This window comes from Chiloscyllium plagiosum, unplaced genomic scaffold, assembly GCF_037043375.1.
Source record: "Chiloscyllium plagiosum isolate Xiang-an unplaced genomic scaffold, Cpla_swu_hap1 HiC_scaffold_42, whole genome shotgun sequence".
Classification (NCBI taxonomy): Eukaryota; Metazoa; Chordata; class Chondrichthyes; order Orectolobiformes; family Hemiscylliidae; genus Chiloscyllium; species Chiloscyllium plagiosum.
In genome coordinates, this window is record NW_028270180.1 from 3,510,937 (window position 1) to 3,523,854 (window position 12,918).

At 39.6% G+C, this 12,918-nt stretch overlaps 1 protein-coding gene across 1 annotated transcript; it reads left to right on the forward strand.

Annotated features, from left to right (window-relative positions):
* The first annotated feature begins 1,305 nt into the window (after window positions 1-1,305).
* Window positions 1,306-9,086, forward strand: nr2e3 (nuclear receptor subfamily 2, group E, member 3). The gene is made up of 8 exons (XM_043680502.2): window positions 1,306-1,629; window positions 3,101-3,251; window positions 4,287-4,390; window positions 4,554-4,796; window positions 5,344-5,525; window positions 6,465-6,705; window positions 7,886-7,991; window positions 8,624-9,086. Exons 1-8 carry the CDS (start codon window positions 1,572-1,574, stop codon window positions 8,754-8,756), a joined length of 1,218 nt encoding a protein of 405 aa, XP_043536437.2. The 5' UTR covers window positions 1,306-1,571; the 3' UTR covers window positions 8,757-9,086.
* Window positions 9,087-12,918: the final 3,832 nt, after the last annotated feature.

Genomic DNA, 12,918 nt, shown 5'->3' on the forward strand with positions numbered 1-12,918 from the left:
TATGAGCTAGTTCCACATTGGTTTTGGAGTGACATCCAGCAGCCTCTTTAAAGACTACAGTTTGGCTGCGTAGTGCTGGTGCTAGTGGCCAGCGTATATGTGGCACATGCTCCACCACTGCATGCTGCGAATGGTGTTTGGAACATCTTACTTTTAGATGAGACAGGACTCTTTCCTCCTCCTGTTAGGAAGGATGGGTGCCCATTTATTGGTTCACTTCAAAACTACATCATGCAGCTGTTTGATGTCTGAGGGAGGGTTAATGTTTCTCTGCCATTTTCAACTGCTGGACATTTCTCAAGTGGGACAATCAGCAGTTCAAATTTAACCCTCAGAAACTCTTTGACAGGTACAGAATTAGACATCAATCATCAGACAGAGTGTGAAAACCCCCCAAAGGGAAGCACACACTTGCAGAAGAAAATGTACGGACAATGACAAAAGAAGATGGTGTCAAAGAGACAAATACATGACAGAATCAGAAGAAAAGACACTTTTCTAAAACTTCTGCAAAACATATTAAACTTTAATTTGCAATCATCTAACTGGGAATATTAATGTAAGATGCAGTCTGAAAATGTAATGATTTTTGGCACCCTGTGCCAGTTCTTGATCCTTACCATCCAGCTGTCAAAAGATCACACACCTAGCAGAGTTCTATTCATGAGAGCTTATAATTAGCAGAGAATGATGCCATTTACTCTTTGCCCGTTTGATAATTCATGGGTTGCAAGAGCAGCCCAAGAATGGAATGAATTTAGTGTAAGCGAAACACTGCGATTAAAAATTCCATTATTTGTGTAATTGAAATGCCTGTTCCTTCAAAAGGAAGGATGGAGCTAATAGGCACCTGGGCATCCAGGCAAATAGTGGCACCATTATACCCATGAGCAATCAAATAGATCAAATTTACATCAGGAAATTGAGCATAAACTCACACAGAGAAATACACTCTGAACGCTAGGAAACAGGATAATTCATGCCTTTAGAAATGACACATATAATCTAGCCGTCATTCTATAGAAAGAGATGCATTCAAATGTAATAAGCACTTTTACGTGAGTTTTTATACAGTGTTGGAGAGAAGGAAAGCCGGGTGGGGTTAGGGCTGAGTTTAAAGTTACCATTCTAAGACAGAAGAGGTTTCAGCATTTAAATTCTTCATGTGCTGACTGATTGACCCACCTTTGCAATGGACAGTAAAGATTAAGAGACTGACAAATAGGCATCTACTTACAGAGCGTTAGAGGCTAATCTACTGTGCAGGCATTAGGAACATAGGAGCACCAGCCAGACTCATTCACACACTGACCGCTCAGATACACAACAAGAGCGCAAGACTTTCAGAAATTAAACAGGGAGAGAGAGACACAGAAATCCAGCAACTGCACATGCAACATTTCCTTTCTAAAGTTTGGATGCTGCTTTCTTCCAAAGAGCTGGATTTCCTCTTTACTCCAATGGTTGTATCTTTCCTCAAATCAAGATTTTTGCATCAGCTGACCAGTTGTTCCCAGGCTGCCCAAGAGGAAGTTTTGTAGACAGAGGCCAGCTCCTGCCCTTTGAGAAGAATGAGCAACTCTTCCATCGAGTCATCAATCAGCCCAGGGCTGGAGGACAGCCAGACAGGTAGGAGAAAGGGCAAGTGAGTGCATGAGCAAGAGAGAAAGATTGACCGAGTGAGTGTGTAGGAGTGTGTGAGAGAGACAGACAGAGAGAGAGAGAGAGAGACAGACAGACAGACAGAGAGAGAGAGAGAGAGAGAGACAGAGAGAGAGAGAGAGAGAGACAGAGAGAAAAAGAGAGAGACAGACAATAAGGAACAGTAGATCAAACAGGTATGAGTGTTTGTTACTCAGTGAAAGATTGTGAGAAAGAGAGAGAGAGAGACAGAGAGACTAGGAAACCAGAACAATTGGACAGGTTTTAGAATGGTCAAGCAGCACAGCCAGGGAGATGAGAAAGCACCTGTCAATGATGATGAGACTGGCAGATCAATACGAGGAAAGATTCAGTTCGATAAGAAGGGCAGTCATCCACAAACTAAGAAGAATTTGGGAACAGATCCGAAAGAAAAGCAGAAAGTCAAAGGGCAGAATGAATCAGCCAGAAGTCAGTGACGTGATAAAGAAACATGGGAAGATGAGGACGAGGAAGATATTAAAAAGGAGGGGAAAAGGAGACCTGATGAGTGAATACAATTTTATCAAAGGCCCAGACTCAATTAGTGTTAAAAGGAGCGTACAACAAACATTTCAATAAAGGAACAACAAATACGAAAATGAAAAATTTCAATTGTGCTCCTGATGAGAATGTGCATTTAAGCATTAAGATAGGGTAAATGATAAAACTGAAAACCTGATTTGAAGAATAAACTGACAATTATTTCAGAATGCATAGGAATAAATATTGCTATGTCACTGTATTTTAATAGTATCCAGTATTTATTGATTTGTCAAATATACATGATAAATAAACCAGATTATTGAAACCCCAGTTTAACAAGAAAATACTGCATTTAATCACTGACATATTTCAATTATGGTTACAGAGCTAGGGTATAAGTTACTGGTTACCTTGGTTCCCAGTACTACATCATTTGTGTATAGATGGTATAAATGTGAGTATTGATTGTTGCAATGTGTTTATATTTTGTGGACCTGAATACCAGTGAAGAATTTATTCTTTGAAGTGGTTGGAGAGCCTATTCCAGGAAACCCTTGAGCCCTCTTCCAGGAACTTAAGTTGTTCTTAATTTGCTTGATCATAGCAGCGATCATCTTGAGAGTAATAGATGCTCATTGGTACGCCATTGTTCTTCGGAAAATAACCTCTGCTCTTTCACATAAAGCCTTGAGTCACCTATACACGATCTCCTCACCATCTTGTCAATCATATTTAATTTCAAGCAGGGCCTCAGACAAGGTAAGCCAAATTCTGGTGTGGGATCATGTGAGGGCTGTGGTAAGAGTTGAATTGAGTCCAGCCAGTGATAAGTCACATTTAAATCTTTGTTGCAGAACCTAATCTAATTTGATGAATGTGGTAAGGGTCAGTACAGAGGTGATTACACTTTGTTTACGTGTCTGCTTGCTTTCAGAGAAAACTCCAAGTCCAGGGAAGTCTCTGAGCCCAGTGCTTCTGTGTAAGGTATGTGGGGATACCAGCAGCGGGAAACACTATGGTATTTATGCCTGTAATGGCTGCAGTGGCTTCTTCAAGCGAAGTGTCCGAAGAAAGCTCATCTATAGGTAAGTAAACATCATAATTTTACTCTTGAGATTGTTTATATACAAAAATGGTAACAGTTTGTTGCACTGTATCTCCAAAGTCACTATCTTACATGTAAGGGAAAAGGACCTTTAATAATGTCCCCACAACAGGCAAACAGCTAATATTCCATTCTAAAGAGCTCTGGTGTTTCTGTAGTAAAGTAGCAGCTGAAATGTTTTAATTTTACACTGAGACTTACACTTACAAACATCTGAATCTGAGGAGAATATAATTTCTATGCAGTCAAGCTAATACTGGGCAATGAAAATTAACAATGCATGAATTATCAAGGTGATTTTATTCACATAACTTCAGCTAATTGTCTAGGATTATAGACTGAATATGTAAACTGTTGGAACATAATCCCAATTCCAAGGATTCTCATTCACTCCCATCACATAAACCTGTTAAATTCAGGCTACAGTCTAATACATCCTCAATGTATTTAGATTTCCAAATTTTACGTTGGAGATATGGAAGGCAATAGAACATAGGAACAAAGGAGCAGGGGAGGGCTGGTCATCACATCAAGACATTTGTTTAGATCATTATTGAGCATCGACCACCATACCACTCTCGCCAGATTGATTAGTTTAATGTGATTAGTCTGGAGAAACCTATCAATTTCTGTCCTGAATCTGTTCAGCAAACGAACTTGCACAGCCTGAGCTCGAATTCCAAAAATGCACTGCCCTCAGTGAAGGAAATTCCTCATCTTGAATAGCAACAGGTACATGTATCATTGAATCCCTACAGTGCAGATAGAGGCCATTTGGCCCATCAAGTCTACACTGACCCTCTGAAGAACATCCCACCCAGAGGTTAGAATCAAACCCAGGTCCCTGGTGCTGTGAGGCAGCAGTGCTACATTTACACTTACTGCAATGCAAGCTCCTCAGGAGGTTTAATTCTGATGAATCCCAGTGACACAGCTCTGCTCAATGACAAATATCTCTGGTGATGAGGCTGTCATTGCATTTATTTTTTGGCTGTTCTGCCATCTCTGCTGCCAGGTGCCAGGCAGGAACTGGAATGTGCCCTGTGGATAAAGCGCATCGCAATCAATGCCAGGCTTGTAGACTGAAGAAATGTTTGCAGGCTGGTATGAATAAAGATGGTGAGTAATACACAAACGTCTCTGTCTGAGAACATGTATGAAATTATAGCTTAATGTTTCAGGCTTTAAGCAGCTATAATCCTCTAATCTCTATTATTCTGTCTGTTCCTTCCCCTCGGTTTCTGCCTCCCTGTTCATTCTCCTTTCTTATCCCTTCCTCCAGCCGTTCAGAATGAACGGCAGCCCCGTAGTACTGCCCAGGTGCGACTGGACACTGCTGAGCTTGACCCTGAGAAGGAGCACATAGCCACGACCAGGGAGCCCAGTTTGTCATCGGTCAGCAGCCAGAGACCAGCTTCCTCCAACATCAGCGGCAGCCAGAAAACCATCAGCCCACCAACTAACCATCGGTTCATGGCCAGCCTGATGACAGCTGAGACCTGTGCCAAGCTGGAGCCGGAGGATGGTCAGTGACTGGTTCCTAATCTCCCCTCCCTTTCTACTGCGTGCACAACTCTAGTGATTAAAGCATCAGTGCAGCTCTATTGAAATTAGATCTAGGGTCAGTTTATAAAATCAAATTAAGGATTGTAAATTTTCTTTTTTTCACTCTTGATTGCTTGTAAAAGTACATGTTCTTCATGTTAACCTAAACCATATGCAACCATCCACCGATGAAGGTATTACAGAGCTGAGGCAAACCCTATGAAAACATCACACTTCCACACGTTATCTTGCTGCCACAGATACTGATCAGAGCAGGAGCTCAGTCTGATTTACCACTCCCTAGCCAATGTAGTTCAACACCTGTATGGTTGAGATTAACTTACTCAGCAGAAATTGGTGATTGAAGCTATTAGGAAGAATTCAAGGTCATATTTTTCATGATAAGTGAGCAGTCATTGCATTGTTCTGGCTCACGAAAAGGAAAAGAATAAGAAACCTAATATTTGTGGTCACTGAGAGATAGGAGAATTAGTGAGTGTTTCCCTATTTATATATTCTGCTTGCAGTGGATGAGAACATTGATGTGACAAGCAACGAACCTGACAGGACATCCACAGAGTACCAGATGTCCATTTACCCTCCGAGTAGTCTCGAGAACGTATATGAGACCTCCGCCAGATTGCTCTTCATGGCTGTTAAATGGGCCAAAAATCTTCCGGTCTTCTCGAACCTGCCATTCCGGGACCAGGTATATCAGTAAAGCATTGGGTGGGGCACTGGATAAAGTGTAACATTGAAAGATAAGGGATTAATGTTCAATTCCAACATTACAAGTATTACATGTCATTTAAAGCATTAGACATTGGGTTGGATTGGAACCCAAGGTTCAGAGCTGAATTGTCAGGTAACCCGTTCTGCAGGTTAATCTAATTCCTCCTTTTTCATGGTATCATAACATTGAAGTTTAGTCCAATATTATTTGGATACTTTTTTTTTTGTTATCCAGCTAAATCAACGAGAAATAAACAGGAGCAAAGCTGTAGTTAAAATACACCACCAAGATTATTAGGAAAGTGGGTAAGAGCGATTGGAAAGGTAAATTAACAAACTTGAAATTAAGTAATGCAGAACTTGGAATTTCAAAGCTTTTAGAAGGAAACAACTGAGTGAAATTAGGATAGCAGATCACGCAACAAATGTTCACTTCGATTGAGGGAAAAGTAGGAGCAAGAAAAGTGATGAAAATGGTTGGCTCTAACGCTCTCAATGGAGTTATGCTGGGCAATATACTTGGCACTAGCCAGCATCACTCAGGAACGAAGAAAGAATGAATTGTGGAGCTAAAGAGCAAGACGTGAGAATTAGAGGAGCACAGATGACAGATGTATTGACAATTAAAATAGAAAATACTGGAAATATCATCAGCAAGTCTGGCAGAATTTATTGACAGAGAAACAGTTAATGTTACAGATTGATGACTGCTTGCCAGACATTTCTGACAGGTCAACCTGAAACGTTAATTGTTTTTCTCTCTCCACAACTGCTGCCAGACCAGCTAAGCATTGTCAGCATTTTCTATCTTAATTTCCAACTTCCAGCAACTGTAGCATTTTGCTTTTGTAAAAGCATTGGCAGGATTGCCTGCTGAACATTCCTCCCCATCAACAAAAGAATTTTTCTGATGCAGGTGATCCTGTTGGAAGAAGCCTGGAGTGAACTCTTCCTGCTCTGTGCTATCCAGTGGTCCATGCCATTGGAAAGTTGCCCTTTGTTGTCATTACCTGAACTCTCTCATTGCCCTCAGGGCAAGCATAGTTCTGCCACAGCTGACGTCCGCATCCTGCAGGAGATCATGAGTCGATTCAAGGCTATTGCTGTGGACCCCACAGAGTTTGCATGTCTGAAGGCTGTGGTACTCTTTAAACCAGGTAAGCACAATCAATTCTCTTAGGCAATATGTCCAATCGGTTCATTATCCCTGTAGCCAGTTATTATTGCAGCAGAGCACTAAAGAGCATTGAGACTATGAGCAAACTGAACTCCAATGGTGTAACATATAGTAAAGGAAGCAGATTCTTAAACATGCTAACTTGATAAAGACTTAAGTCAAGTCCGCTTAATTTATATGTTTTAAGGTAAAATGTATGGAAGTTTGCTAGAAACGATTTTGGGTGTTAAAATCTTACTGACTTTCCACTTGAGGTAAGCATTAATTATCCACTGTGTCAGTATATGGACAATGTTGATATAGTAGTAAATGCCACTGGGCTAGTCATCCAGAAGTATAGACTATAGAGGATTGAAAACTCAGAATTGCAGCTGAAGAATTTAAAGTCAGACAATAAGTCGAATATTAAAAAAAGTTAGCCTTAATAATATTCTGTGAAACTACCGTAGATTGTCAATGAACACAAAGGAAATCTGCCTCCCTTGGCTGGTCTAGCCGACTCCAGGTCCACAGAAATGTGGTTGACTGTTAACTGCCCTCGAAAAAAGACACTCAGCCCAAGGGTATTTAGGAATGGAAGGTAAATGCTGGCTATGCTATTGATGGGCACATACCATGTGCAGAAAGAAGCCAAATGGTGTCCATGTGCATGGATTTATTCACAAGATTTGTACAAATTTCACTGGAACATTAGGGCTGTTCCATAACAATTGACATGTTCTGGGCTATTTTACCCTGTTTCTTCCATCCTCTTCTGAGGATGCTGACTTACGTTAAGATACAGTTCCATGGCCACTCACCAACATACAGTATCTCATTTGTATGGCATCCCAGATAATGAGCATTCAGGTATATTGACTGTAGGGACCAAGCACATCTTTTCCTTATGCTCACAGTTTTCCGGTGATCTCTGCTGGAAGCTAATCTAGAGCTTCAACATAGGGCTATGGTTTGACTCCCTAGCTCAAGAATGCTAATATCAAATGGACAGGCCCAAATTCATCCCACTCCAGTGTAGACTGGGAAAGGAACCCTTCTGACTGCATTCTTCACTGTGATCACCAACTATTTACATGATGTACAAGTGAATCTTCTAATAGAATTTTAGGGGGCTTTCCTGCAGTGAAATAGAAATTCACCTATACTGTGTTCTTCTTCAGAAACAAGAGGGCTGAAGGACCCAGAGCAGGTGGAGAATCTACAGGATCAGTCCCAAGTAATGCTGGGTCAGCACAGCAGGACACATTACTCAATCCAGCCAGTTAGGTAAGGAAAGGCAGATCACCAAACAATTCTTGGGCTGAAACTACACTTGTTAATCAATACAGAATTATTCATGCAGGTTACATGCTCATCATGCTAGTATCAGATATAAAATATGAATTGTATTATTACACAGAACAAGTATTAAATACAAACATAAAAACAGACCACCTATCAGTGGTCACCTTAATGTCAGTTAACACAAACCTGACCTCCTTCAAACTAAAGTAACTAACTCTTGGGGATTTAAAAAAAAAAGTTTATTTTTCTTCTTCAGATGAAATGTTGAACGAGACTGTACTTACTTGCTCAGATGGATGTTGAAAATGCTATGGCACTTTAAAAACAAACTAAAATCATAAGAGGGGCTAATTAGTTTGTGTCATTGTTAATTGTTAGGCCCTGCTGTGTGTAGATGTCTAACACATTTATACTTGTAATTGCAGTAACTCCACAATATAATTCAATATTGGTTAAGAGCTTTGAACTTTTCTAATATAAGGCACTTCTTCAATCTGAACTGGATCCTCCTCTTTGCTTTGTTAATTTGTGATTCTATTTGTTGATGTATATTTTCAAAAGGGTTTTCGCTCAGGGTTAGTTGCCTGATTATTTTCTTATTCATCTCTTATCAGATTTGGGAAGTTGCTACTCCTCTTGCCATCACTTCGCTTTGTCTCTTCAGAACAAATTGAGCTGCTATTTTTCCACAGAACCATTGGTAACACTCCCATGGAAAAGCTTCTCTGTGACATGTTTAAGAGCTGAAAGTCCCAAGCAGCATCCCCTGTTATATATTGACCCCTCTCTCTCCCAACACCTTGTGCTGTCTATTCCTTGTATGTTCTTGCTAACTACCCCAAAATATTAAGTCCTCTGTCTGCAATCACCATTAATGCATTACATCCTGTGATACCATGTCCCTGGTGTGTCATGCTACCTACCTATTTATTATTGTCTCACACATCACATTCTATCCCAACATTTTACATACTCACTTTTCCCAAACAACTAACACTGCAAATCCTTATAATTTTTAAGCCTGTGAAGATTGAATATATTTCTAAAGAAGAATAAAACTGAAATCTGGTTACCCCAGTTGCTTGTTGTTCACCTGTTTTCTTCAATATGGAAATGTTACTGGGGAGAAAAGTCTAAACTATGACCTGCTGCGTACAAATACTAAACACAGAGAAGCTGGTATACAAGAATTTCAAGAGGATCAAATGATGGCTGAGAGAAAGGTGCTGGGAGGACTGAAACATACATGACATTAAGTAATAATCCAGCATAAGAAGAAACATTTTTAAGCAAGAAAGGCTGGCGTGCCTTTTTGAGAAAAACAGCAAGATTTGCTGCAGGCCAGAAAACCTAAAAACTATCCCAATGGGCAAAAGAAATGATAGAGCATTCGGAAAAGTCATGGACAAATTAATGACATTATTTAATGTGAGCATCATGAAGGACAAAAGTTGAATTAAAGAAAAGGCAAAACCATTTTTGCTACATATGGTCCTTTAAGAGATTATTTTGAAATGGTAATAGGGAAAAAATAAAAGCAGGGAGGAATAAACACTTTTGGTAATTTTCCAAGCTCTATGAAGACCAAAGGCTTGCTATCTGCTGAAAGAACAGATCATGCTTTAAATCAACCAGTTGTGATATCTAACATCAAGCCTCAGTTTTAAAACTTTCTCTCTTTAAGCTGGAAGAATAGAAGATGTTATGTTTGACAATTTTATTGGGCTCTGAGAAAATGAGTGAGAGCAATTAAATCAATTTTTCTAAAAAAGTCTGTTATGAAGAAAGACAAAAAAATAAATATTTATACTGTTCTTGGAACCATCACAATATGCCCTGAAATTCCTGAAGTGAATGAAACAAAATATGATAATCTTGTTAATATTTTTAGCTCTGAACACAATAGCAAGACTGCTCTGGACATCAGTAGTGACTGATAAATCAAAGAAAATGATGCAGGGAACTATAGAGGAATCACTGACTTGCAGAAAGGGTGAAACAAGTGATTATAGACACTAGGTGCTCACATGATAAGGAAGTGTTCAGGAATTGGATTAAATTTCTTTTGAGAACTGAGGAAACATTAAAGTAACTTAACAGAAGTTTGAACATGAGAATCAAAGCGGCAATATTGATCTACCAAATTGTTCATCACACACCAGGCAAAGAAAACATGAAGGGAAGACTGAGAGGTTGTGGAGAGAAAGGATTAATATAACAATATAAGGTTTGCTATATTCACGGCCTACTTAACACACAATGCCCTGTTGTGTCATTGGTTTTAATCCATACTTGAAAGTGTATTCAAACCAGGCTCTGGGCCTATTGCTAATAATTTAACTGGGTTTTTTTCCGTGATTTAAGGGTGAATATCGAAGCCATTGATTGGAACACATGAGAAGCTACTATCTATCTCCAGCAGACCCAGTGAATGTCAACTTAAGTCCAATTAAATCAGTTCCTCAAGAAAAGTCTCAGGTTTGATTCCATGTTTTTCTTCACAACATGACTTCAACGAGACAAATATTTACACTGCTCTTGGAATCAAGATTTGCTCTGAAATTCCTGAAGGGATTGAAAAGTGAAATATCAAAAATTGAACAAAATATTTCTTCAGAACCTTGTGGAGAAATGGCAAAGAAAACACTGGCCTTTCTGCAGTGATAGCGAGGTTCTAACAGTCAAGCTTGTGGTGTTGGTGCAAATGGCTCCCTTCTATGATTTCAAACTCAATAAAATTGATCTCTCAGCTGGGGGCAAAGTCCAAGATCAAAGTATGAGGTTAAGTTGCAGCAAAAAAAACTACTGCAGGAAGTTCAAGTACCTGCCCTAAATAGATATGTCACTGAGCAGCCAGAAGGGAGATACAACATGACATTAGGAACATCTGTTATTTAAAGCTCCTCACAAGAGGTAACTGACTTATATAGTGGCACAAGACTACACAGTCTTCGACTTGGACATGTGGAATATTACTGCTGGCACTGTGTGAGATGCACTTGCGTCCTGCACAGAAAACATATCAGCTCCAAGTAGAGAGGCAAAGTAGTTCTTTCTGTGCGAGTTGGTTGCATGATATGAGCTGGTTGAACTCTAGTAACTCATGATGCATGTTTATCATACCAAAACTATGGCTCTTGACAATATAACATAGAATCCTTAGAATCCCTATAGTGTGGAAGCAGGATATTTAGCCCATCAAGTCCACACTGACCCTCTGAAGAGCATCCCACCCAAACCCACCCTATCCCTGAAACTCTACATTTCCCATGGCTAATCTATCTAGCTTGCACAACCCTAGACGCTATGGGCAATTTAACAGGTCCAATCCACCTAACCTGCATACCTTTGGACTCTGGGAGGAAACCCATGCAGAGACCAGGAGAATCTGCAAACTCCACACAGAAAGTCACCCAAGGCTGGAATCAAATCAAGATTCCTGGCACTATGAGGCAGCAATTCTAACAATTGAGCCACTGTAATATATCATACACATATATTCAATTTATATAAAAATAACTCTGCTAACTGAGATATGTATCTATGGGTAGAGATTTTGCATTCTATGTTGGACACACAAATGTAGTGCACATTTCTCAGCAGCTTAATCTGGAGACCTAAACGTATAAACAGGTTTTGCATTTATATGACACATAGCTGAACAAAAAGAGGAATTAGTACTTGGGTTAATATTAGCAGGATGCTGCCCAGTTATATTCCCATGTACCAATTGTTCCTGGTGTCAGTACAGAATTATTTATACATTCTAGACATAGAATTAGTCAGAAGATGTGTCAGAGGCCAGTAAGTGACCAGCCCTTAGGTGGCCATGCCTGTTAAAAAGCCTTCAGTGATGATGCAAATCCTCAATGAAATCCTCTTTGTGATTTACATTCAAATATTTTCATATCATCCAATTTTTAAAAAATGTTATTTAGTTTGTCTTCAAAATACTTCTTCGCATTTTGACTTTAGATAATTATGGATCAAGAGGCACCATCTGCTTTTACACATCTTTCTCAATGAATTTTCACCAGATGTAAGCCGAAAGCTTGGTTGCATGCTTTCCAAACCAAAACAGCTGCACAGCTAAACACAACTCTTTCTTCAGTTTATATCCACAGAGGTGCACCCATCTATTTGGAATCCTTCCAATTTTGCAATTTCAGCTGCAAAACTGAAAGCAGAATGATCCAGGTTGTGAAGACAATGAGTTTAAATTTAATATTTTGGATGACATGCAAGATCAGGTCAATGCTGGTGAATCTGACGGAGAGTAGAATTTTGTATAGACCAGGAAACTGCTTCACATCAACTCCAACTCAGCACAAAAGTCTGAAACATGTTGAAAAGCATCCAGTGTGTGTGTTATCCATTGCTATTAACCATTGAGGGATAGAGATTTTTCAACATCCCTGTTCCTTTCCCATTCATTACCAGCAGTGATAAAAAAACTTCAATTTTTTTATTGCTTTACATGTCTCTGCATGTGTGGCTTTTCACCATTGCTCTGAAGACCGAGATTCATTGTTAAAGCATCTGGGGGACATGCTTTTCAAGAATAAGGCCCTTCCCTGACACTCAAAAAGACTTCCAACTGTGTTTTACCATTTTTAGTGCTTAGATATTTAGGAAAAAGCCACAACCTCTATTCAGGGTTAACATGTTAAAAGTGTCTTTATTTTTTTTCAAATTACACTTGTTTCAAGGATATCCTGAAAGGATTCCATTTCATTTTCCAGTTTCTGTGTCTCAGTTATTCTGATGACACCACTTTTAGCCTGGCTGTATCTGACATGACCACCTTTTTTCTGAACTGAGGACTCCACAACTTAGCACCTCCAGCTGTGTCCAATCCAACTCCTACACTTCTACCATCAACCTTTCCCATCTTTCTCAGAACAATGTT

What these genes read in the sequence shown, in the direction of transcription:
- nr2e3 (XM_043680502.2), top strand. Translation starts at nt 1,572, where the DNA reads ATGAGCAACTCTTCCATCGAGTCATCAATCAGCCCAGGGCTGGAGGAC. An exon ending in GCTGGAGGACAGCCAGACAG is followed by an intron (nt 1,630 to 3,100) that starts GTAGGAGAAAGG and finishes GCTTGCTTTCAG; the next exon opens with AGAAAACTCCAAGTCCAGGG. An exon ending in ACCTGCCATTCCGGGACCAG is followed by an intron (nt 5,526 to 6,464) that starts GTATATCAGTAA and finishes TTTCTGATGCAG; the next exon opens with GTGATCCTGTTGGAAGAAGC.